The sequence below is a fragment of the Platalea leucorodia genome (assembly GCF_965183815.1).
Source record: "Platalea leucorodia genome assembly, chromosome: 7".
Taxonomy (NCBI): domain Eukaryota; kingdom Metazoa; phylum Chordata; class Aves; order Pelecaniformes; family Threskiornithidae; genus Platalea; species Platalea leucorodia.
Genome location: NC_138829.1, coordinates 26,682,635 through 26,707,680, shown reverse-complemented (window position 1 = coordinate 26,707,680; position 25,046 = coordinate 26,682,635). Strand labels below are relative to the sequence as shown.

At 59.8% G+C, this 25,046-nt stretch overlaps 2 protein-coding genes across 2 annotated transcripts; one reads left to right on the top strand and one right to left on the bottom strand.

Annotated features, from left to right (window-relative positions):
- Positions 1 to 1,885: 1,885 nt before the first annotated feature.
- PGF (placental growth factor) lies at positions 1,886 to 7,784 on the bottom strand. The gene is made up of 7 exons (XM_082317759.1): positions 7,683 to 7,784; positions 7,471 to 7,510; positions 6,598 to 6,794; positions 5,057 to 5,133; positions 3,241 to 3,270; positions 3,089 to 3,151; positions 1,886 to 2,329 (listed from the first exon to the last, which is right to left on the bottom strand). Exons 1-7 carry the CDS (start codon positions 7,746 to 7,748, stop codon positions 2,308 to 2,310), a joined length of 495 nt encoding a protein of 164 aa, XP_082173885.1. The 5' UTR covers positions 7,749 to 7,784; the 3' UTR covers positions 1,886 to 2,307.
- Positions 7,785 to 18,240: 10,456 nt separating this feature from the next.
- On the top strand, positions 18,241 to 24,872 carry EIF2B2 (eukaryotic translation initiation factor 2B subunit beta). Its single transcript, XM_082317185.1, has 8 exons — positions 18,241 to 18,443; positions 19,078 to 19,198; positions 20,060 to 20,208; positions 20,981 to 21,144; positions 21,428 to 21,523; positions 22,413 to 22,550; positions 23,260 to 23,326; positions 24,244 to 24,872. Exons 1-8 carry the CDS (start codon positions 18,281 to 18,283, stop codon positions 24,447 to 24,449), a joined length of 1,104 nt encoding a protein of 367 aa, XP_082173311.1. The 5' UTR covers positions 18,241 to 18,280; the 3' UTR covers positions 24,450 to 24,872.
- Positions 24,873 to 25,046: the final 174 nt, after the last annotated feature.

Here is a 25,046-nt window from a genome sequence, read left to right as displayed (position 1 = left end):
AGTTGGTTTGAATTTTTTTAACCATATTCACCACTCTTGACAAACTTATTTTTATTAATTAACATCCTTAGGTTTATGTAACTTCCTTTTTAAAGGTTTAATACTACCATGGTGAAACTTTACTGTTAAAAACAATACAGAAATCGTCACGTACATCCCTCAAGTGCTGCCCATAGTTCTCCTTATCCTCAAAGCACAACCAGCCAGGCTGAAATGGCATGCAGGGACGGGGAGAGCCTGCACGGACCAGGACAGGCCACCGGAGCTGGGGTGCCACATGGCCCGTGCAGACCCTGAGCAGCATGGGAAGGGGAGCAGCGAGGTCCCCTCATCCATGAGGCAACCAAGGAGGAGCTTCATGGGCCGTTGTTGAGGCAGAGCCCACGTAGGCTGTGCCCCAGGACACTGTGGATGCCAGAAGTGGAAATGGGGTCCAAAAAGAATCCAGCAAGCTCCTGGAGGATATGCCCAGCTGCACAGGTGCAACTCACCTAGTCCATGCCATGCTGCATGGTGGCAGCATGGAAGTTCACGTTGCCTCAACACCCACCACCGGCTTTCCCTGCCAGGGTACCGCTGCCACAGGACCTGCCCTGTCCCCACGTCCTTGTGCCAGCCTCAGGCGGCACCAGCATGATGGCTCTGAAGGGACCTGCCCTGGCTCGAGGCTGCTGTGTCGGATGCAGGGAGGAGCTGCTTTGGACCCCAACACCTGCTACGTTAGGCTCTGCTCTTGTTCCTCAGTGCAGGATAAACTGCAGGTCACCTCATTTGATGGCAACGTTCAAGTCTTTGCACATCTTGCCCTCCAGCCTTTTACTTGAAGCTTTCAAGAATAACCCTTGATTTTGTTTTAATCCCATGCCAGGGGCGCCCCACAAGCATGCTGGTGCCCAGCACGCCCTTAGGGTTTCCAGCTACGTGCATTGCTCCAGGGTACAGCTTCCACAGAGCAGTACGGGATGCAGTTGGCAGCCAGCCCCAGCCCCCCTGCAGTGGGGGCGGGAAAGGGGAGAGGAAGAGCCCCAGGGGCACTGCTTAAGGCACAAGGGCTGCAGAGACAAGGGCTGGGCTGCCCCCAGGACCTGGGCACAGACCTGGCCGAGCGGGGAAAGCGGGAAACAGCAGCACCCGCAGCCACCTCAGCCAGGGCCACCAGCCCCTACACACCCCAGGGTGTTCCCAGCAAGAGACGGGTCCCCCAGGCCAGCCTGCCCCCATGCTAGATGAATGAGCCCTGGTGGGGTGTTTCTTGGGTGGGACAGCCCACGGGCAGCCTGCCCGCCGTGGCCTTGCATCAGCCCAGCCAGGGAGAAGGAAAGCCACAGGACAGCGAGCCAGACATTTGGACTGGGGTGAGAACAGGATGGGGAGGGTGAATAGGGAGAGGTACCAGCCCCATGCCATGGTATGGAGGAGAAGGGCAGTTCCCCCGAGGGTCTCCCAGTACCCACCTGAGCTCCAGCATGTGGGTAGCCCCCAGCCTGGGGAGCAGCTTGGTCCTGACCTGCTGGTTGCCCATTTCCAGCATCACACCAAAGGCAGCCCCTTGGGGACTGCAGGGGTCGGTGCTGGGAACAAGCCCTGGGCCACCGCAGGACCGTCTTCCTCCAGGTGGGTGGGTGCCCATGGGGCAGAGCCCTGCCTGCAGCTGCTGGAAAGCAGATAGGAGTGCTCGCACTGCCAGCTCCTGCGTCTGACCATCAGGTTTTATTGAGCAGGGCAAGGCTGGGATGTGGCCGTGACTACGTGAGGAGCCCTGGCAACCCCAATTCCCTCCCCTTCCCCTCCAGGAGGGCTTCCCAGGCAAACTCCCTGGCACCCTCCTGGGCTACCCCGTGCCAAGGCTGGGACGGACACAGCCCTGCAGCCTTGCCTGCCCCAGGCTTCCTTCCTCCCCAGCTGCAGGGTGCTGGCAGGACAGAGCAGTTTTGCAGCTGCAGCCCTCTGAGCCTTCTCCGCTTGCCCCCAGCCAGCGCCAGCAGCACGTCCACCAGCTCTGCTCCTTGTTGCCTCCATGATGCCCTCGAACACCAATGTGCTGCTTGAGCTCCTCATCTTCAGCCTCAGGCCTGGTCATGGGTCCTTTTGTCCTGCTGCCAACAGTGCAGACAGGGCAAGGGAGTCCTCGGTTCGAGGCTGCGTTCCCGCCAAGGCCAAGCAAGAGTCCAGTTGGCTCTTCCCTGCCAGAGTCCTGCTCCCCACCACTGCTTGGAGGGGCACAGCTCCGCAAGTCCCCAGCACCGGGGGGGAACGCAGCTGGCTCAAACCCAGGCAGCAGGAGCAAGGCTGGGGGCAGAGCGGAGGCTACCTGCGTGGTGTGCCACATCTGCAAAGAGAGCACAGCATGGGGTGAGTGCTTACGGCATGGCGAGGGACACCAGGACCTCCAGGCTCACCCGCTCTGCCCCGGGTCCCCCCTCCCTGTGCCTGGCCTCTCTGGCACTGAACCATGAGGTAGGGACCGCAGGCAGCCTCTTCACAGGGAGGAGCGAGGAAAACGGGGCTGTAGGTGCTGGCTGAGCCCCAAGCAGCAAGCTTCAGACAAAACAGGGAAATACAATGGGAAGGTGCCAGCCGCAGGCACCATACCCCAAAAGTGTCTGCAGTAAGAGTCCAGCCTGTGCTGTTACAGCAAGAGGTTCGAGACAGTCAGCTAAATGTAAGGAGGGAAAGGGTAGAGTAACCCAAACAATGAGTAGCCAAGGACTGCAGGAAGGACACAGCTGGCAGCAAGATGAGGCTGAAACTGGAAATTCATGGATCCAGGAAACCCAGTGTGGTCTGTGATGGCGATAGAGCTACACACCATCAAGTCACCCAGCCCATCCATCCCCACCCTGGGTGGGACTGGCCAGCTTTGAGCAGCTGAGCCTGGAGACTACCGAGCACCTACTGAGCCTTCAGTAAAAGGCCCATTTCTCCACAGCCGCCCACCGTCCCCTCCGTCCTGCTTTCTCCTGTGTCTGCTCTGCACAAACCCCTCACTGCTCGCAGCATCAGTAAAGACCTAAAGGCTTAATGAAGCTGCTCATCCCAAAGAAATGAACCCAGAAGACACCACCCATACCTGCCCCTTCTCACTTACAGTTCACAGTCTTTACGTCTCTTCTTGTCTTGTCTTCTCTTACCTCGCCCCTTGGGCCTCCTCCTTTGAAAGGAAAGTACCACAAGAGAGGCTGATGTGTGGGAGATGAGACCCACAACCCCAGCTGGTAGCGCCGCCCCGATGTCACTTACCTTCCCAACCTCATCAGGTCCTGCCGGGGCCTGCGGGGCGGGAAAAGGACAGAGTGAAGTGGTTACCTGGGCAATGCTGTCTGCTGAGCTGCTGGAGGTGGTTTATTGAGACGCCCCAGTGCGCAGCACAATCTACCTGTTACCATTCATGCTTAAAACAGACCCAATATGACTTCTCTCCATGTTATCAGCTGCTCAGCCCGGACCTGATTGCAGTAGGCAGAGAGAAGGCAGAGACAGCAAAGGGGCAGGGGATGGTCAGCGTTGTTGACTTCCCTGGGGATGCAACATTTTGCTCATGAGGCCAGGAAGCACAGGTTCAGTTTCAGCTGCTCTCAGTGACAGCTTTCATGGCTCAGCTGGTTAAACAAGATGCAACATCCTGAGTAACACGTGGGATCTGCTGCAAAGTCTCAGTAGTGGTTCTCAGACAACAGCCATGACATAATTGGCTTAAGCATCCTCTACAAGGGCCAAGGGCCAGGACATCCACCACGCCTACACTAAACTTCAAAGGGGAGCGATGTAAAGGTGTGGAAGGTGGCTTAGGGAGAAGCCAAAAGGTGCTGCAGAAGCAAGAATTTTACACAGATTCAAAGGCAGCCTGCACAACTACTCGTAGGAGATCCCCTGGGAGTTACCCAAGGTAGGAAAACCACAACAGGCTCAGGAAATTCCCTGCACGGAAAATAGCTGGAAGCAGAGGGAGGGGAAGTAACACATGTGCCTTTTCCCACTCCCTCTTCTGAATCCACTGACAGATGCTCCAGAGACGGCGTGGAGCTGGATGGGCCTTGGGTCTGCTCCAGCACAGCCGCTCTTACGACTGCAGGGGAATACCAACCCAGGGATCCTCAGGCTCTTCTTCCAGGCAAGGATCACATCTAATAGCTGCCCAGCAGGACACTCAGTCCCCAGTTTTCGCAATACTAAATCACCCTGGGGTCATGACAGAGAGCGAATGCCAGGACCCCCATGCAGGCGGTGCTGGAGAGGCTCTGCGGTGGGGACCAGCTGCGGGCAGCACCGGAGCCGCTCCCTGCTCCCACAGCACTGCAGCCCCCGGGCAGAGGCCCCGTCCTGCCCAAGCTCTCACTGCTTCTGGGACGCAATGAGCACCCCAAGGGGTTAACTACGTGCCAGGAGCCTGTGGCAGGTTGGTGCTGCGCATCCATCCCGGGCCAGCGCTGCATATCCACGCCAGGTTGGTGCTGCACGTTTTAAGCTTTCATTTGTCGGCTTGGATGTAAACCCCTGCTTCCCAGCTCTGGATGGGGCAGCCTCCCTTAAATGGAGGCCCAAGGCCCAGCCCTTCAGCTTTCTCTTTGGGCCGCAGTCACGCTCACGTATGCCAAGCAATGGAGCTCCCTGCTGAGCCACCTTGGGCACGCTGCCCCACACCAAACGCCTGCCTCAGAGCCACCAGCCTTGCTCCGTTACCCACAGGCAGCTCCTCTGGCCAGAGGAGCACACGCCAGGCATGCCACAGCAGCCGCAGGGATGGGGGCACAGAGATCCCTGCTCAGAGCCAGGGTGCCGCAGCAGCTCCAGCCCTGCACACAGCGCATGGTGCCTGACCTGGCCGCACAATGCTATGCACCCCCTTGGCTGTGGGGAGCAGGCTGCAGAGGCACAGTGCAGCCTGCAGCTCAGCAAGGGCCATAAGCACCGGCAGATCCCAGAGTGGACACAGTGGGGGTGTCCCGGCACGGCTGGGGTGCCCCCAGGGCATCCTTGTCCCACACACAGGGTGAGCTGGCAGGGTCACTCTTGCTGGAGAGGCACAGGGGTGCAAAATGAGCCCAGGGGTCCCTACCTGCACTCGCACTTCTTGTGCTCGGTGAATGCCATCTCCACATAGGGTGCCTCCCCATTTGGTTTTATCTTCAGGAGCTGAAAGAAGAGCAAAGGTTACTTCCCGGCCGGCGGCAGGAGGGGGCTGGAAGGGCTCCCGCAGCGCTGCCTCGACACCCCAGCCTCTCGGGCAGACGCGTGTCTAACCTGTTCCTCGGGACCTCCGGCAGCGGAGACTCCACCTCCGCAGCACCGGCCAGGCCCAGCCGCCCCGGCAGCTTGGGAGGCTCTGCTAGTATACTGCCCTGTGACTTCAGGGCTCTAATTTAACTCCCGTGGTCTTGGGATTTCCCAGCCTTAGAGGAGATTTTTCTGTCTCTGCCTTTGTGGAGAGCTTTCACATATTGGACCGCTTTGCACATGTCCCTTCTCTTATGGAAATATCCCCTTAGTCATGTTTCCCAGACCATTCCTGTTGTTGCTGCCTCCTCCTGGCCCCCTTTCCTGCAGCACCAAGCCTGGAGTCAGTACCACGGTGCTTCCCGAGCCCGGGGTGCAGGATTTGCCCTGTCACGTGCCAGTCCACAGCCCAGTCCGGAGTTCGGGTTGGACATCCAGGGGCTCCACGAGGTATGTTCATCATTGGTGTGACCCACGCTAACCCCTGCAGAAGTGCCTGGCGTTGCCACCCCACACATGGCAGCGGGATCCCTCTCGTGGAAGGAGACCTGTGCTTGGGAAGTTGCCTCCCGTTCATGTCAGGCACTTGCTCCACCTCAGTCTAGATTTTTTGGAGACTCCCACCCTGTCTTCCAACACGCTTTCAACCCCGGAGGGACCAAAATCACTGGTGATTTATTGCAGGCACTCTCTAGTCTGTCACCCGTGGCAAAGCAGAGCTTTTCCCTGCTCCCTGCAGCAGCAGCGGGTTGATCTCCGGCAGCGCAGCACAAAGGCTGCAGTGTGAGGACGACGGCTGCCTGGTGCAACGGGCAAGAGCCGACCAGCAGCTTGTTCGCAGCCCGGGATCTCCCACCCCACTTCGCGCAGCTCCCACAGTGGGGACTGGAAACATGGCTGGTGCAGCCCTTCACGTTCACCGTTCCCCCGGTACAGGGTCACTGTCAGCACCACCGCAGGCATCTCCTGACACACGAGAGCCTCGCTTCTCCCTGCGATTCAGGGGCAGCGCATGCTTTGTCACAGCAAGCAGGGTCACAGGCAACTGGGATGCCCCCAGCCCCACCACAGGAGAGGGAAGGTCTGGAAGGGGGATGGCAGTCAGCAAGACGGACCACACAGAGAGGAGAGGGCAGGGAAGCAGGGAGCGAGGCCAGTACCACCCGGGGTGTAACCTGGCCTCAGGGACAAGCCCAAAGAGCAGGCAGAGGGACCCTCCTGGTTTGGCATGCACTTGAGCAGTTGTGAGTAAGCCCCCTCCTCCGTTATCCATGCTGCTACAACACCTGGAGGATGCGAAGCTGTAAGTTCACCCTCCTGGTGCTTGGCAAGGAGCCCACCACCTCCCTGGCACAGCCACAGCCCCGCAGCGGCAGTGCTTACCTGCATGGTGACCGTGCTTGTCTCCACGGGGACGCAACGGAGACCCTCGTCCCCACAGCAGCCTCCGCAGCGCTGCAGGGAGACGCAGGAGGGTCTGAAAATGTACTCCACCTCGTTGGGGAACTCAGTAATGACATCCACCAGCTGCTCCAGAGGCCGGCAGAAACTGCGATTCCAGATCTCCCGAAAGGTCAGGACTGCAAGAGACCGCGGCAGGGGGCTATAAGGAGGCACCCCAGAGGCTGAGCCCAGCCAAGCCACTGCTGGGGCAGGTGCAGCAGCCGCAATGGGGTCCTGCATCCATCACAGGGGCACAGGGATGCAGAGGACCCCCTTGTGCCCCCAGTAAGTCCATCACTGCACTGGTGCGGGGGCTCACACAGCCACCACATGCACCCCGATGGGCTCCTTCACCACCTGCCCGCCAGCTCCGTCTCCTCCGTCTCAAGCACCCCGCTTCCCCCCGTCTCCCCTGCCCTCCCCCGGCGGGCACGGAGCCCAGCCCCGCAGCGCAGCAGACAACCGTCCCCTCGGGTTTCCCAGCGCGGAGAGCAGAGGGGAGCCGACGCGGAGCGTTCCTGCCCGGGACCCCGCACCCGGCGCCGGCGGAGCGGCAAGCCCCGGGCAGGGCTGCGCTCCGCTCCGGCCCGCGGCGGTGCCCGGTGCCGCAAGCGCCCGGGGCGGGCTGGGGGGAACGGGCTGCTCCGAGCCCCGGCACAGCCCCGCGCTGCCCCCCGCGCATCGCCGCGGAGCTCCGGGGGGATAACGGCCCCGGGGGTACCGAGGTCCCCCCCCCGGCCCTGCGCGCAGCCCTCCCCGGGGCTGCCGCCCCCTCCCAGCCGGGGCACCGGCGGCCGCCCGCTGCCAACTCACCGGGCGGCTCCGCGCTGGCGGTCCCCCGCGCCTCCGGGGCCTGCAGGGAGGGAAAGGCGGGCGCTGGCGGGGGCGGCACGGGGGGCTCCGCCGCCGTCCCCCCACCCAGCGCCGGGAGGAGCTGCCCCGGCGGCCGCCGCTACCCCGGGCAGCGGCACCGGCGGGGCCGGGCTGCCCCCGCTCCCGCCCCGCTCCCGTCCCCCGGCTCTCACCGGGGCGGGCGGCGCCCCCAGCGCCCCGGCCACCAGCAGCCGCAGGAAGGCGCCGAGCAGCCGCATCGCCGCTCCCGCCGCCCCGGCACCGACTCAGCGCCGCCGCTCCCGCCCCGCCGCCCCCGGCATAGCCGCCCCGCCGCCGCCGGGCCACCGGCCCCGCCGTGCCGCCTCCGCCGCCGCCGCCGGGCCATGGGAGCGCGCCCCGCTCCGCCGCCGTATTTCACCGCCGCCGCCCCGCCCCGCCTCCGCCCGCCCCGGCCCCGCCGCGGGGCGGGAGCAGGTGCCCGGCCCCGGCGACGGCCGGTGTCCCCGGGCGCGGCGGAGTCTCCCCTGCCTCCAGCCCCCCGCACCGGCACCGGCCGCTTCCCCATCGGGCTGCCCCGGGGCTTCTAGGGACCGGCCCGTGCCCGGTGCATCCCCGGGGGGCGGGAAGCACCGGGGCTGTGCCGGGGCTCCTCGGCTTGCTGGGCTCCCCCGGGTCCCGTCCACCTCTCCCAGGGTCGGCGTGCGGTGCTCCGCGCCTGTCCGGCCACCCCGTGCCCACCCAGCTGCCCTGTGCCCACCCAGCAGCCCCTTTCCCATCCGCCCACCCCGCTCCCCTGCTGTTGCCCCGTCCCCACCCAGGCACCCCATGCTCTTCCACCCACCCCGTCCCCACCCAGGCACCCCATGCTCTTCCACCCACCCCATCCCCACCCAGGCACCCCACGCCTGTCCACCCACCCCGCTCCCCCCAAGCTGCCCCTGCCTGCCCAGCCAGCCCCTGCCGTCGGAGCCCTGGCAGGGGGTTTCCAGCCCCCTCAGCCCCAGGGACAGCATCCCGGTCCTGTCCGCCATGGGGGGTCCCTCCAGCTTGGGAGGGAAGGGGGCACAGCGGTTCCCTGGAGCAGGTCTGGGGCCAAATCCTGCTGCCAAGGGTAAACCCAAAGGAGTTCCGTGGCCTTTTCTGTTCTATTTTTAAGCCCCAGCGGCCAGGGAAGCTGGAGCTATGGGAGGTGGGAAGGGAAGAGATGCCAGCAGGCAACACGATCCCCTGTGGGCCGCAGGTCCCAGGGAAATAACGGGCTCTGTGTCCCTGCCAGGATTCACGTTTCTGTCCTCCTGGGAGAGCGGGGAGGCTGCTCCAGGGCTTGCCTGCCCACCTCTGTGTGAGGTCCGTCCCTGCGGCGTGAGGACGCCAGTGGCTTGTCCCCAGCCCCGTGGGGTCTGTCCCCAGGGGATGTGGGACATGACAGCCGCCTGTCCCCAGCCCTGCCGGGCCATGCAGGTGGCAGCGGCTCAGGCATCAGCGGGAGCTGGGCTCTGGCTGGAGCTTCCAGGCATCGGTACCGCTGAGCGCGTGAGAAAGCTGCTAGAGCGGGGCCTGGCAAATTAGCAAGGAGATGCTGCAGAGATAAGCACACAGAAACCCTGGCCCTGCCGGGGGGCTGGGTGCGCTGCAGTTCATCACTCAGCGGCACAGCGCAGCGGCTGCCAGGGGCTGCCGCGGCAGCGATCGGTGCCTGTTCACGCTCTCGCCCCTGGCTGGGCAGCAAGGAGCAGGTAATGTCCCCACTGCGATGGCTGGAGCACGCCTGTGCTCTCCCTCTGCCGCCCCACAGACCCTTCTGGGCCAAGGGGACCCCCCACCACCACCCCAGGGATGGTTTTGAGATGGGGGGCAAATGGAGCGTTTCCTCCCACCCGAGAGCCCAGGCCAGAGGCCGCGTTGAGCAGCAGCTGCTGCCAACTTGCTGGACAGACAGAATCCTGTTATTGCAGAGACCGTGACCACATGGGGCCTCACGCCTGTCCTTGCAGGAAGGTCCCTCGGGGCCACCTCTCAGACACAAGGCCAGCCTCTGGCGCTGGAGCAAAGGGCTCTCCCCCCGGAGCCGTGTGGCTGGGGAGACCAGCCCTTAATTGCCGAGTGCAATCCTGTTCCTGGTCTGAAGCCATTTCCTCAGAGGCCTTGGGCAGAGTTTACATTCCTGGGATGAGCATCCCCTTTCTAGGCAGCACGGAGCAGAGACAGGAGCAGAGAAACAATATTTGGACACTGGTAACCTGTGACCAGCAACATCCTCCTGCAAATGGGAGAAACATCCAGCTGGCTGGGGCCGCGGCCGCTCGCTTTCCCCTCTGCTGCGCTCCTTCCCTGGGGGCTGAGCCTACCCTTCCCCAGCTGCAGGACAGGGCTGGAGGTCGATGCTATAAATGCACAGGCGTGTCCCTCGCACCGCCTCTCACCGGACCCTGGGGAGCAGAGCTACGCACTTTGGGAACAAGGGACAGAGGAAGCTCAAGGGACCGGCCAGGGACATAAGGCAAATAGAGACATTTCCTTAAAGGGGAGATGCCTCCCCCACGGTGAGCCCATGCGGCGGCCGCAGGCTGGGAGCATCGCCTCGAATATGCCACCTCCCGCCTGTGCCAGCCCCCTGCCCCGCTTGCAGCCCTAGGGAGGGAGGCGGGTGGGGAATGATGGTGCATCCCTGTTGCAGGTGAGCCCTGCCAGTCCGGTGGGGACGGGCAGCCCCGGCAGCCGGCTGCAAGCACGCCGCGGCACAGCCCTGCTGGGGAAAGGGCTCACCTCCGTGCCTCTTACACCTTCTGGGTGAGGGTCAAGAGCAAAGGCCCGGGCTGCCCGTGAGCACTGAAGGAGCCCACTGCAGGCAGCCACCCTCCCCCATGAAACCTCACCCTGCTCACTGCAGGTGAGGTCCCTCTAAGTCCCCTTTTCCATAAACCAGCCCCATTTGAGCATCAAAATCCCCTCACTGGCATCTTGTCCCCTGCAAAATCCCACCTTCAGCATCTCAGATGAAAAGAACCCAACAAAAACTCGTCCCTGCATCGCTCTTAAGCTGACTGTAACCAACCAGGACCTCCTGCGTCACCCCTGAAGCCCTTGGAGAACACCCCTGAAATCCTCAGGGCATTATTTTAGTGCTGCTGCTATTTAGGACACCGGGGTCAGTTTGATCAGGGCTGGAGGCTTCTGCTGGGGGAAGTGCCAAACCCGCCGTGCTCCAGCGCCTGGCACAGCCACCCCCTTGGGCTGCTGCTGCTGCTCCTGCCCAGCAGGCAAGAGTCCCCCCAGCAGCTACCTACGTCCTGCGCTGTGATGGGACTCCCAAGGTCAAAGCAGCACGAAGATGCAAGGCACTGGGCTCCTTGTGCCTGCCCTTCATCCCAGAGTGCCCATGTTTCACCTTGGTGTTTCGTCCGATTGCTTTCCCTGGCCCTGTGATCCAGCTCTTAGACTCTCCTAAGCTCCCCTATCACTGAGCGTGGAGGACTTGGTTCATGGCTAACGCGGAGATAAACCAGCTCAACCTTCTGCAGGTTGTGTCTCACAGTGGGGATGGAAGGCAAGAGGCGGAGGGCTGGAGACTGGCTGGTTGGAGCTGCATGTACCTGTGTGTGAGAGTGGGAACGGGGATGGGCATGGTCTGGCAGGCGCTTCCCCGGCACCAGCCTCTCCGCACAGGAAAACCCAGGCCTCTCCGCCAGGAGATTGCTGCTGATTTCTTCCGGGAAACACGGGGCTCTCCAGTGTCCTTGCAGGCAAGCAGGGCTGCACCAGTGACCCCTGGTCAGCATTGCTCCTCAAGGAAACAACCTGCAAACAACCTGCCTGGGCACCTGGGCCCTGAAGGGCTCCCCAGAGCCATGCCGCGGCGGCTCCAACTGCGAGAGACGCTGGCGGCAGCACATCCCTCGCTCCTGGCGGCTGTGGCGTCAGTGCCTCCTCCCAGCCCAGGTGCGCAGGGGGATGTGTTTGCCGAGGGGGAGGCTGACAATAGGGGGAAATGGGCCGTGCCGCGCACCCCGATGGTGGTGGCTCGCGGCCCCGGCCGCTGCTGCCCGCGGCAGGCGGAAGCGTCCAGCCTTAGTCAGCCCCGGCCGCACGTGGCAGGAACTCTGCTGTTTGTTTTGGTTCCTCGGGAGGGGAGTTCAGCCTCCCCCGGGAACCGCGACCAAAACTGCAGGCACCTGATGGCCCAGCCTCGTGCCTGGGGAGAGCAGGGTCTGGCCTCGCTGGGTCACAGGCACCAGGGCCAGCCCAGGTCAGACAAGAGTTTCAGAGGGGCATGGGACGGGCACCAGGGCTGCCTGAGAATACTCAAGGCGGAAGACTTGGGTGAGGGGAACCCGCGGCAAGCCTGGTTGCTGCTCCCGGGCATGGCTTAAATCCCGCACGGGCGCAGGGACGATGCCACTGAGGAGGAGGTCCCTGAGACCGTCGGACCCAAGCCCTGGGACGCCCTGGCCCTCAGCCAGCCATTGCTCCAGCAACAGGTCGGTAGCTGGCAGACCCAGCGCCGCTCAGCTTGGCGCTTTGTCTTTCAGCGCAGGCCTAGTTTAGCGCCGAGGCTGAGCCTGGGTCAGGGGACAGAGTCGTCTTCGCACCAGGGCAAAGCTGTGGGCAGGTGGCAAAACGATGCCGGCAGCAGACAGGAGGGTTAATGACGACCAGCCGTCTCCCAGCCCAGCCGTCAGTCAGCTGTGCCCGGTGGGGAGGTGACGGACAGCACACAGCGCCGGGCGCAGTGCTCGGTGGCCAGCCGGCGAGGCAGCCCCGTGTGGCAGGGACTGGCCGGGCCATGGGTGTTTGCAGGAGAGCACGGTCCTGGAGCAGGGCGAGGCACAGGAGAGCCAAACCGCAGCCCCAAGCATACGTGGGTGCCTACAGGTAAGCAGTGCGTCACCAGCCTCCGCAGTTACTGCACCAAAACAGCCCCTCGCACACAAGGTGCCGAGAGTCCGGAGCGGGAAGCGGAGACGCAGCACCCACAGCACAGCTCACCCTGCTCTACCTGAGCTCCTCTCCTGAAGCCCTGGGTGGGGGCAGAGCCCCCAAACCCCAGAAACCCTGCAGGGATTTCCCTTCGGCAGCTGCAGAGCATTGCGCTTGGGAAGGCCCAAGCAGGCTGCGACCAGGACAGACTGGTGCAGCAGCATGTGCGTGACCCTCCACCACCGGCAGAGATGAAACACCCCAGGCCCGCACGGGGCAGGAGGGATGGGGTGTGGCAGCCCCAGGAGGGACGGGACTCTCCCAGCAGGAGCAGAGCAGCCCCTCTCCCCAAGAAAGAGACAGAGGTTACTTTTCCACCGGAGAACCAGGCATATCCTGCACATCTATCATGTTTCATCTCCCCTGGGAAAAGGGCAGCGAGCATTGAACGGAGAAGAGAGGCACACGGGCATGAATCACCCGCTGCTCTGCCACCGTCCCTCGCCTCCCAGCTCTCCTGGCCCAGCCAGCCGGCAGGCAGGGGCTGCCAGGCACTTTTCTCCCCTGCCAAACTCGAACCCGATCCACGCCCAGCCCAGAGCTTCTGGCCGCTTATCATGTGGATGCAGTTCTCCTGCTTTTAGCTGTCATAATATTGACACAAAGCAAAATAATAGTGATGGCAAGACTCTGCCTGGCTCTGGAAGGCAAACAGGCGAGGAGACAGGGAACAGCAGGCTCCGCTATTGTGCGGGACGGGGGAGCAGTCTGGGCTGCTTCCAAGCTCTGCTCCCCGGCATCACGCCTGCTGATAAAGGGGGGGGACACGGGATGCAGGCGGAGGGGGATGCAGGCCCCGCAGCACGCTCTCCCCGTCGAGGAGCGAACGTGTGTATCGGCAGGGCTTCGTCCCGGAGGCTTTCCCAGAACGTGGGCGGAGGAGTGGCTCATCTCTCCCCTTCCCTGAAACCTGGCAGCTGCTGAATAGCTGCCATCACCCGCAGCAGACAATGAGCAAAGCGAGCCCCGGGCCAGCTGCAGCGCCGGGAGCGCGTGAGCGGAGGAACTGCGGGGAGCTGGCCGGTGACCAGGAAGCAGCCCAGACTGCTGGTGTCACGGACCCCTCGGTGACCACAAAGCGGCCGGGCCACGCTTTGTCTCGCCCCAAGGGCCTGGCTTCCTGCAGCCGCGCCAGGTTTGCTTGGGGGCTTCTCCGAAGCCAGGCTGGAGGGACGGGCCCCCGGCATCACCTCCTCCCCGGCCCAGCCAGCCTGCCGCACGCCCTCTGAGCGGGGACAGAGCCACGGCCAACACCTGCGTGGTGCCACCGAGCTTTCCGAGCCGCTCGCGCCTTTGGCGGCACCGAGCAAAGCCGATGCCTTTTCCGGATACGAAGGCCCAGCACACCATTCGCGATGCCGGGGCCGGCACCTCCCGCCCAGCCCCACACCGTGCTCCCTCGTCCCTCACTGAGGCTTGTTTTCCTACATGACATGCAGCAACTTCCCACACTTCCCTCGCCTCTTCCTGACCAGCCTGGCCTTTGAACTGGCTGCCTCCAGCTGCCTGCATCCCAAGAGGAGACCTGGGGAACCGCTGCAAGTGAACGAGACGACGAGTGAGGCTCCACATCCAGGGGAGGCGCTTGGACGCCAGCTTCCCATGCCTCTCCCGGGGGCCGGGAAGGGCGAGCAGCAGTCCAGCCTGGGCTGCTTCCACAACCAGCCCTAGAAAAACCCTCCTGCTTCCTGGCCTCGCTCTCTATTTTTAAGGCTCCAAAAAGGAAGGGGGTGCGAATGGTGAACTTGCTGGCAGGAGAGATGGCCGCTGGGCCAGATTCGGAACCACCTACTCGTTTCCCGTAGGATCGCGGACAGCCTCGGTTCCGCAAGGGCCTGGCCATGGGCTCAGCCTGCCCGTGGGCGCTGCGTTGACGTGAGGATGAGCCAGCAGCCGTTTTCTAGGCAGAGACAGGAGCACGTACACACAGGCTGCCAAGCAAGGAGCTGCATCAAATCCTTTGCTAACCTGAGGCGCTGAATTCGTCCTGTTACTCCCCGTAGCAAGCCCTGCCTGTTTCTCCTTGGCCGCGCAGGCGGTTACGGCAGCCACTCTTTCCTGTGGATGACCAGCTTAGGGGACAGTTGTTACCAGGGTCATCAGTGAAGACCAGCAGAACGCGTGCTCTGGTACCTGCAGTCAGCTGTGAATTTCAAGCATGTTAAAACTGCCGATGACTCAGGCAATGCGTGCGTGCGCCTCCAGACCCACAGAGCTGAGATTTCCAGCTATTCACGTACCTGCTTTTGATCACCGGCTGTTTGTTTGGGTTTTTTTGCCTTCTTTCCCTGGAAGCTTGAGTTTTAAACACACATTCAGCACTTGGTTCAGCCCGTCATTTCCATCCCCTTCACTTACTAAGTGACATACTTTCTCCCCTGTAGCACAAAGAAAACACCGGTTTGGGGCCCTTCAACAGATTCACTCCTGCCTCCTTACAGCCCTGCCTCCACGTCTGTGGCTGAAAGACCTTCGGGCTGGAGTCGTCCCCTCTGTTTTTATCTCAGGCCTTTGGGCACGGGCCTTCCAATGAGCAATCATGTCACACCAAAGATACCTTTGGTGCATCCTTCTCCTTAGACCATGCTTCATGTTCCCCCCACTCCCACATGCCACACCATCTTTAACTGCTCCTCAGTCACTCATGCTCAGCGGGTGGCTTAGGCAACGGCGATGACCCTATGCTGCTTCTTCCCGTGTCACCTATCCAGTCTGCACGGTCCGTGCTGTGCTGACAGCCTGCCCTGTTGTTCCTGCTGGGCTGTGGCTCTGCTGGCTCTCGCCTGCTGCCTCCTTCCTTTCGCCTGTGCTGAGTGTGAGCAGCTCACTTTGCTTACCCGGGTGTTGCAGACGAGTCCAATTACTCGAGTTCAGCAAACTCTGATTCCCCTCCCTGGCATTTCATCCAGCCCACTTATCCACCGAGAGTTTCTAATCCAAACAGCCTCCCAGCACACGATGTTCCAGTGCTCCCAGGCTCTACCCAGCCTCTGTCCTGCCTTCTCCTCCCTCACACGAGCACTTGGGGGATGACATTGAGCCCCCGGGGATGCAGAATTCACTGGGTGGAGGGGAAGCAGTGTCTCCAGCAGCCATCCCTGACGGTACAGAGTGGGACGCCATCCGGGGCAGGCTGGCGGCTCTCCAAGATGAGCCGGATTTCAGCTCCTCTGCAGGCCCAGAAAACACGTTGCCTTGCTCGGCCGGCCAGCTCATCCCCTGCTCAGCTCTTTTGCCCACAGCACCAGCACCGTCTGCAGTCGTGTCAGCCTCTGCGCTTGCTCACGCACCAGATGAGAAGCCGCAGCGGCCAACTCTGCCCCAGGGGACCTGGATACACCTGGGAAGGGAAGGAGGGCGTGCTGTGCAGGAGGCAGTTGTCTGTGGCAGGAGAGGGGGTCCCGCTCCGCAATGCCCAGCAGCTGTGGACCACCAGGTGAGTCTCCTTCCAGCTGCCCAGGGATGCACACACGCAGCCCCCGCCACATTGCCTTGGCCAGCACAGCCTGCAAGGCAGCGAGATTTTAGCCAAGCACACCAAAACAGCACGAGGCGTCTTTCCAGCTGCCTTCCCCACATGCCCCGCGCTCCCTGCGCCGCCCTCGCTGCCACTCCTCTTCCCCACTCCCTCCTTTTCAGTCCTCCTGGGCACTCCTTGCCTAACTCACTGGGTCCTGGCAGCAGCTGCTGGCTAATGACAACCAGATGTCTCGTAGCCAAGGTCCCTCTGAGCAGCCAGAGCCCAGGGTTTGCCTTTCGGCTCTCCAGAGAGCTGCAGGTTCTGGCTCAGCTCTGCTACACGAAGCTAACAGCTCCCGAAATCACCATTCAGAGGCTTTCATTCATGAAATACAAGGCAGCAGACCAAGCGCAGGACTCTGCCCCTCAAGGGACACCGGACTGCCAGCCGTCGTTGGCCGGCTGTGGCAGCAGTGCCCGACGGAAAGCGCTGTAGGGAACAGGGCAGGAACAGCACGAGCAGGGAAAACCTCTGCAGCCTGGCAAGGCACTGAGAAGAAACTGCCCTGCAATAGTTACTGGGACCAGAGCAGGGAATGTAAACAGCCCAGCATCCACAAGGAGGTCATAACCTTAGAGTCCCATTTCCCTTCCTCTTCTCCCTCCTGCCTAATCTCCAAGAGCTGCTCTGTTTACTAGTGAGATAAGTAAACAAACAAAGGAAAGCTCCAAAGCAATGATTTTATTTTTTTTTTTGGCCAATTCACCGAGTGCCCCAGTCCCAGGGTGCACGCGTGGGAGCGGTCTCCGCACGCCATGGCGGCCGGCACACAACAATGCATGGGGACGGCCAGCAGCAGAGGCAGGCAGCTGATGGGCGCGGGCAGCCGTCCCCTGCCCTGCCTGCAACGCAGCTGTGCGGAGGGGCAAAAGGGAACTGCGTTACCCTGCGCAAATGCGGAGCCGGGGAGGCCCTGCCTCAGGGAGCCTCCAATTTACGCAAGATGGAAGAAAACAGACACCTAAAGCTGGGGAGAAGGGGGAGAGGAGGCAGCGGGGAACAAGGACGGGCCTGGTAAGCACAACGGGGCCTGGTACAGCTGAGCCAACAGCACAGCAAACCCTGTTACCCTCTACTGACTCTCTCCAGGGGCAAAGGATGAGACAGGCTCATCGAGGAGGGGAACTCTGACTTCCAGCCAGGGCAGCGGCACCCCCCAAGCACATCCAGGCAAACCCAGGCGCATGTCCTTTCACCAGGAGTCCAAGGAATGAGGTGAGCTTCCTTCCCCAGGCTGGCAGGTGCTCTGGCTTCCAGGCGCACAGGGACACTTGGGGAAGGGGCAGGAAGAGAGAGGGGTGGAAGGACTCTCAGCCCAGCCCACGCTTTGGGTGAGAAATCACCTGCAATACATCCTCGAGACCCAGCGCACAAACTGTTGGCATCTTGCTGGAGACCCCACAGGCCCTGGGTGGTAGCTGGCTGTGGGGCCAGCCCTAAGAGAATCAGACAAGCACAAAAAAGGCACGATGAGCACCAAGGCCCTGCAGGCCCCTGGAGGAAACACTCGCTGAAAGCTTTGGTTTCCTTATCATCAACAACAGGACACAGAGCAGAGCCACAGAGTAAAGCAGCGCCGCAATGAGAACTACGCCGTGGCTCCTGCCTGCTCCCTGGACAGAGAGCTCCAGGAACTGGACACAAAGGAGCTGCATTCCTGCCTTATCCAGGGCCGGCTCTGGCCTCGCCAGCAAGAACAATCGGGCTGCCAGGAACTGCGCCTTTCCCGCCCCGTTTGCTTTGGCTCTTTGCGCCCACAGCGCCGCGCGGTCCAAAGCAAATCCCAGCGCAGGGCTCTCCCCGCTGCTCGGCCAGGCCCGGGCCCCGCCCGCCCGCCCCGCGGCACGGCCGCTGCGCTCCCTGGCCCGGGCCCCTCCTGACGCCGGCCCCAGGCCGCGGCCAGCCGGCACACCGCTCCCGAGCCGCGCCGGGGCCCGCCTCGGGGGGCGCCTCCTGCTCGCCGGCCCCAACGCCGTCGCACCCCGCCAGCCCTCGCCCCCCGGCACCGAGGCCCGGCCGCCGCCGCCCCCCCGTGACCCGCCCCTCCGGGCCCGGCCCGCCGCCGTCCCACAAGCCCCCGCGCGGCGGGCGGGGTCAGGGGTCACCGCCCGTCTCCCGGGTTACGAGAGCCCCCGCCAGCCCCTGCGAGCCGCAGGTCGCTCTTCTCATTGGCTGCGCCGCCGCCGGGGGGTGGGAGCACGTTGGCAGCCTCCGCCAATGGGGAAGCAGGACAGCGGAAGCGGTGCGTGCGACGGCGGAGTGCGGCCGTACCGGAGCGCCGCCGCCGCCGCCATGCCGGGCGCCGCCGAGCGCGGCTCGGAGCTGTCGGAGCAGATCGAGGCCTTCGTGGCGCGGCTGCGGGGCGGCGGAGAGCGGCCGCGCTCCGAGGACACGGCGCGGCAGACGCTGTCGCTGCTGCGGAAGATCATCGGGCACGGGCGATGGAGCCGGGCCGGTGAGGGCCGGGCGGCGGCGGGCAAGGCCCCGTCCGGCGCCGGGGGGAGCTGCGGGAGGGCGGCGTCGGGGGTGCCTCGAGGCCGTCGGGCCGCGCTGCTGCCGCTGGGCCCGGCGCGCCGGTCGCGGCCCAGGGGTGCCGAGGGAGCAGCAAGGCCGGGGCAGGCCCGGGGCGGTGCCGCCGGCGCTGCGGCCCGGGGGAGCCGGGAGCCTCGGTAGCGGCTGCCGGTGGGCCTGGGTTCCCCGTACCTGTCGTGCCGCACCGCAGCCCTTTACAGCCTGCTGCGCTTGCGGGTGTCGTGGCGTGAGGAGCTGCAGGAGCCCCCCCGCCTCAGCCGCGCTCTCGCCTCGGCGGCGCCAGTCCGAGCGCTGGCCGCTCCAGCAGCGCAGCGCTTCCCCTTGCGCTGAACCCGCCGCTTGCGGGCTCCCCGAAGCGGCTCGTACTACGGAAACCCCTGTGGACCCCGCTGCTCCGCGAGTGGCTTTCCGCTCACCTCTCTGCGCTTTGCTTTTTCTCAGCGTCGCGCTGCCAGCGCCAGCCTCCGGCCGTAGGGCGGCGTGGGGCGGGCGCGTTGGTTCGACGCTGGCGCGGGTTCGATGTGGGCAGCGATAACCGAGGCCTCCCCCTCTTTCAGGGGAGCTCATGGATCTGATCCGGACAGAGGGCCGGAGGATGACGGCAGCCCAGCCGTCTGAGACGACCGTGGGCAACATGGTGCGGCGAGTGCTGAAGGTCATTCGGGAAGAGTATGGCAGGTGAAGCGCCCTCCCTTGCTGCCTGCGCCCCTCCTAGGAGCCCAGAAAAGCTCTCCCACACAGCGTGTTCTGCTGCGTCTGTGAGACCCCTTTCGTTTCCATCACCCCCTTTTCCCACCTCTCCTACAGAGGGATTCAGCGAGTTTAACATCAAAGGAAACCCGTCCTTTTCAGCGTAGCTGATGACATTTCATAGAATCATAGAATGTCCTGAACTGGAAGGGACCCACAAGCATCATCGAGTCCAACTCCTGTCCCTGCATAGGACAACCCCAAAATTCACACCATATGTCTGAGGGTGTTGTCCAAATGCTTCTTACATGTTGTCAGGCTTAGCACCGTGACTGCCTCCCGGGGGAGCCTGTTCCAGTGCTCCGCTACCCTCTGGGTGAAGAACCTTTTCCTAACGTCCAACCTAGGAAGAGGAAACCTGTCCTTTTCAGCATAGCTGATGACATTTCATGGAATCATAGATTCTATACAATATTTCCTCTAGTGAAACTCCGCTTGGCGCATGTGTTGTGGCTGCGTGAGAACAGTCTGTGCCCTGACCTCGGGCTGCTCTCTCCTTGCATTCCCAGGAGGGTCCATCCCACTGGAGCAGTAGCCTTGAGCCTGCTCCTCATCTGTGGGCCGCAGCGTTTGCGTGCGACTTGGGAAGGCGCTTCCTGGCAGAGCTTCGGGTGTCTTTCTGCCAGAGACAGCTAGGGAAACCCCTTGGCATGGCATGGCCTGCCTCCTGCGTGTGGTTTTCCTTCCTCTCTGTTCACGTCCAGGCGTGCTGCGCTGTGGGGACAAGTACTCGGCCTGGCCGTGCCCCTGCGCACTCTCCCGAGGCTGAAGGGCTGCGTCTCTCCGCAGGCTTCACGGGCGCAGTGAGGAAAGCGACCAGCAAGAATCCCTGCACAAACTCCTGACTTCTGGAGGACTGAATGAAGATTTCAGCACCCCTTATCCTCTCCTCAGAGCTAACGTTATTGAAGCTATTAACGAGCTGCTAATAGAGCTAGGTATGGAAGGGTCTGAACTGCCCCATGAATGGAGCTTCTTATGGGATGGGACTGATGCTTCCCCCTCCTCTTAGGTGGAAAGAAAACAGCAAGGATCTGGGAGGCTTAATCTGAAGGAACTAAGGAACTGAAGTCCTGCTGTTCCCAGAACTTCGTTTAAGTCCTCTTTGGCTTACAGGGAGATGGGTGGAATGTTGTGGAGGGAAGAGTGTGGGGGCCTATTGGCCTGTGCTCTTGGTCTTCTGGGAAGTCTTGAGTTGAGTCCTCTGAAGAAGAGTATCAAAAATATGCCAAGGTTGGACTTAATCCCCGTGCACATATAACCTGGCCCTTGTGCACAAAGCACTGTGATACATTTTTTCTTTTTCTGCGATCTTGTGACAGATCAGGCACCTGACTCTCCTTCTGAGGCCCAGGCTGCCCTGCCTTCCCTTTTCTAGTGCTATTGGACTGTAAAACAATTGGATTTCTGTCACTAGTTGTTGTGTGGGCATGGTGGTTATCTGGAGTAGTGCTGACACAGTCCGCTCCCTTCATGATGCAGTTTTCAATACAGCTATTTCTATAAGTAGCTAGGGAGTACGGAGCATTCAAGGGCCGGCTTCTTAGTCCCTCTCCGCTAGTAAAAGAAACAGGGAGAAAAGCTGCTCCTGCTGTACCAGTGCTCATAGCATTGCTTTAGTAAAAAATGATCTTGTTGGGGGACAGCCCTAGCAGCACAAGTGCTGCTTTTCCTGGCTGCTTTTCCACCCACGGTGTCCTTCTGTTACAGAGGGCACCACTGATAACATCGCTATGCAGGCGCTGGAGCACATCCACTCCAATGAGGTGATCATGACCATTGGCTACTCGCGCACCGTCGAGGCCTTCCTGAAGGAAGCTGCCCGCAAGCGGAAGTTCCAGGTGATCGTGGCGGAGTGTGCGCCGTTCTGCCAGGTGAGGCGCGGGCTGGCTGTCTTCTCCAGGCGCCGCGTTGTCCCGCGCGTTCTTACTGAACTCTTGTCTCTGGAGGCAAGCTGAACGTTACAGAAGTTCCTCTGCAGCTGAGATATTGAAGACTGCGTGTTATCCTACCCTGTGTCCTTCAGTCGGAGCGCTGTATTTGCACTCCGTCGCTTGGTATTTTTGCAGTTCAGACAAGAATTGAGTGCTAGTATCTGTACAACTGCACTGCAGGATCTATGTCCAAGGGGACCAATTGGATTCTCCCTCTTCTTAGGGTCACGAAATGGCTGTCCGACTATCCAAAGAGAACATTGAAACTACTGTCATGAGTGATGCAGCTATTTTTGCCGTCATGTCTCGAGTCAACAAGGTAAGGAGGGCTGTACTGGAGGAGGGAGTTCACAGCAGGTTGGGTGCTTAGGCCTCCCAACCCAGCTGCAGGTCCCAGCAGGGATGGATGCATTTCTTCACTGAAGACTCAAAATTGTAACAGTCCCTATTTACAGCTGGGCTGGAGATGCAGCGTGGAGCCCCAAGTCAGTACGATGACTAACTGCGCAGTGATAGGTTTTTCAGCCTTAGTGGCTAACAAACAGGCAGAACAGTTACAAGAAACCAAGCCAGGAGAGCCTCAAAGGATTAACCTCAGTTTTTAAAGAAGACAGAACAAAAAGCAGCATTTCTAAAGGGGAGAAACTCCCCTTGCCTGGAACACAAGATGGGTGGTGAAGGGAATCGCCGAGGTGTGTCTTTTTGAACAGACCTGAGGTGAAGACTTAGCACCCCAAACTAAAAAAAAAAAAAAAAGTACTTGTAACATAATAAAATCCAACCATACTGCTGCTTATTTATGTATTTTAAGCTGCTTTACATTATTCCCATTTTACAGCAAGGGAATTGTGGCAGCCAGCAGTCCAGTTACTTGTACAAAGCTTACTTTGCAGGCTCGTAGAACAACAGGGAACACAGCCCAGTTTCTGCTCAGTGTTCCCTGCAGTAGAACATACATTTGTCCTCTGAAGTTCTCTGTGCTGGCCTCACCATGCTGGAGTCATGCTCTTGTTAGAGCGGAACGCCTCAGTGCAGAGCCAGTGCCAGATGAAACAGATCAGGCATCCCGCTGCCCTGTAACTCCCGCCTTTGGCTGGCTGGCTGGCCTGACAAACTCCTCCAGCTCATCCGGCAGGGTCCAGGCCAGGAAGCGTTCCTTCCCCAGTTTGCCGTGGAACATGCTATCTAATGCTGATCTGCCTTTTAAGGTCATCATTGGTACAAAGACAATCCTGGCCAACGGTGCCCTGATTGCTGTGAGTGGGACTCACACCCTGGCACTGGCAGCTAAGCACCACTCCACTCCGCTCATCGTGTGTGCCCCCATGTTCAAGCTTTCGCCGCAGGTAAGTACAGCGGCTCTTCAGGGCTGCACCTGCTCTGCATAGAGGTGGGGGTGATTTTATGCTTGTGGAAGCTTAGGGTGGAGAGCACCACCAGTCCCAAGGCAAAGCTGGTAAATGAGCCATCTCCCCCATCTAGCGCTGTTAGTTCAGACTGGAGATCCTCACCCAAATCTGACACGCCTCAGGATCTCTGTGAAGCACTCTCCTCTGCCACATGTGCTGAGTAAGCAATGCGTTGGGTATAAGGATGTAGATCACTGCCTACTAGAAACTGACGTCACCATACTTATTTTTCTTCAATCACAGTGGATTTCAGTTTATGTCTTTAGTGTTGAAGCACCCTCTGTACTGACACAGGAGGTAGATGGAGATGCTCTAAACTGTTTCTTACACTCAGTACTTTTTCAGTATTGTCAGATGAAGTCGCAGACTGAGGAAGTCACTTCTCTGCTCCAGTTCCCTAGGCTTTGCAGAAGGGCAGCCAGGTCATAGAAGGCTCTAAAGGCTCTGAGGAAAAACCTTTCACCTGTAGCTGTTACAGAGGTTCTAGGCACAGGCACTATGTAATTATTGTAAACAGATGTAGTATCACCTGGCAAGTTGTCTTCCTCTGCTTTAGTTCCTTCTAGCATCCAGGATCTGTTTTCACCAGGAGAATGAGACAGTGTCTTTTTTCCTGACCTTCTTGTACTCTTTCTTTCTCATTCAGTTCCCTAATGAAGAAGATTCATTCCACAAGTTTGTGTCACCACAGGAAGTGCTGCCATTCACAGAAGGTACTGGTTCTTCTTTATACAGGCTGGTCAAGCTGGTTCAGGCTATAATTTTAAAATTTTGTTTAATAGCTCACATTTAATTTAAACATAAGAGTGTCCTGTAACCCAAGACGGAAAAGCCTTTCCTATTGTTCTAAGCAGAAAAAAGTGCTAGGAACCATCCTATTTTATATATAACTTTCTATTACAGAAAGTACAGAAAAAGGATTTCCTTTGAACACTATCTTTGCCCTTTTGCTTCTGCTCTGAATAGTGAGTGTTTTATTATAGGATTGTGATAATGGTGCCAGGCAGGTGGCAGTTTCCTGTGGGACAGAGCAGATGCCCAACACCGAGGGCAGCTTCCTTTCCTTCCTACAACTCATGTTAAACTTCTTGAAGCTTCGTTATGTGATCCACTTGTTGAAACTCAGTATCTCTGCAGTGGGCTGCCCACACAAGCACCATCTTTAGAATGGTGTCAGCTCCCAAGCCCGTTTTCAGATAGCAAAGTCTCTTTCAAAGCCCCGTTTCTATGTGACAAAGACTTTTGAAATGAAGATAGCAGGTGTGGCACAGGTTTTTGGTTTTGGCGTTCTGAGCTTTCCTTTAAATACTAACTTTGGCAGCATCAGGATTCTTGTATTCTAATTACATACTGGCAGGTATTTTGGCTATTCGTAAATCTACATCAGAGGGGATCTGGGGTTTTTATCAGTAAAAACTACCAAAAGAGAGTGCTGCCATTCATCCAAGATTGCTGTATACCTGTAATTCAATGACATCAGTGAGAAAGTTGGAAAGAAATCAGGATGTTCCGGTACTGACTTCAGGGTGGCATGTGCATAGCCAGTTTCTTCAGGGGCTCAGGAAGACGTGCAGGCAGCTAAATGCACTTTGAGTTGCTTTGTCTAATATTGCTGCCATTCACTTTACAGGGGAGATCCTGGCAAAGATCAACGTTCACTGCCCAGTGTTTGACTACGTCCCTCCAGAGCTCATCACTCTCTTCATTTCTAACATCGGGGGTAACGCGCCTTCCTACATCTACCGCCTCATGAGTGAGCTCTACCATCCAGATGACTATGAACTCCAATGCCATGAAGCACGTCACTCTCCAGACTCTTCCCGTCTTTCTCTTTAGAAAGATAAAACAGCTAATTAAAGTGTATGGTGCAAAGATGGGTCGCTGTGGGCAATTCCCTCAGCAATGTCCTTCCTACCCAAAAGGAACAGAAGGCAGAGCTCTTGTACAGGTATTGATCTCTGTGCTGTGTTAGAAGCCACGTGGAGTTGCTAACCCACTTTGATTTTGAAACAGCAAAGCATACATGTAACTCTCTGGGGCAGCTAAGCTGTTATGTCAAAGTATGCTGTAATAAAGGGTATTCACAGTGATCTCACTGTTAAGCACATTTTCCATATACAGTTACTTTTTTCTTTAACAAGCATGAGTTTTACCTGTGTGGTGAGTTGCCCGCACCTATGATGCAGGAGCAGGCTTTCAGGTGTGCTTTCACATAGGAATGTGATAGGAATCCATTGGAAATTGGCTTCAAAATGGATTTTTTTTTTTTTTTTTGGTAGAATTTTCTGACAATTTTTGGCGAGTTGCTGAAATACAAACCAGCTTTTTGTACAATGCTGGAACAGAAATTCCATTCTTGATGAAAGGCAGACCTTCAGAAGTCCCGGCAGCTAGCTTGTTCACCTCCGTGTCAGAAGGCAGAGCTCAAGCTCT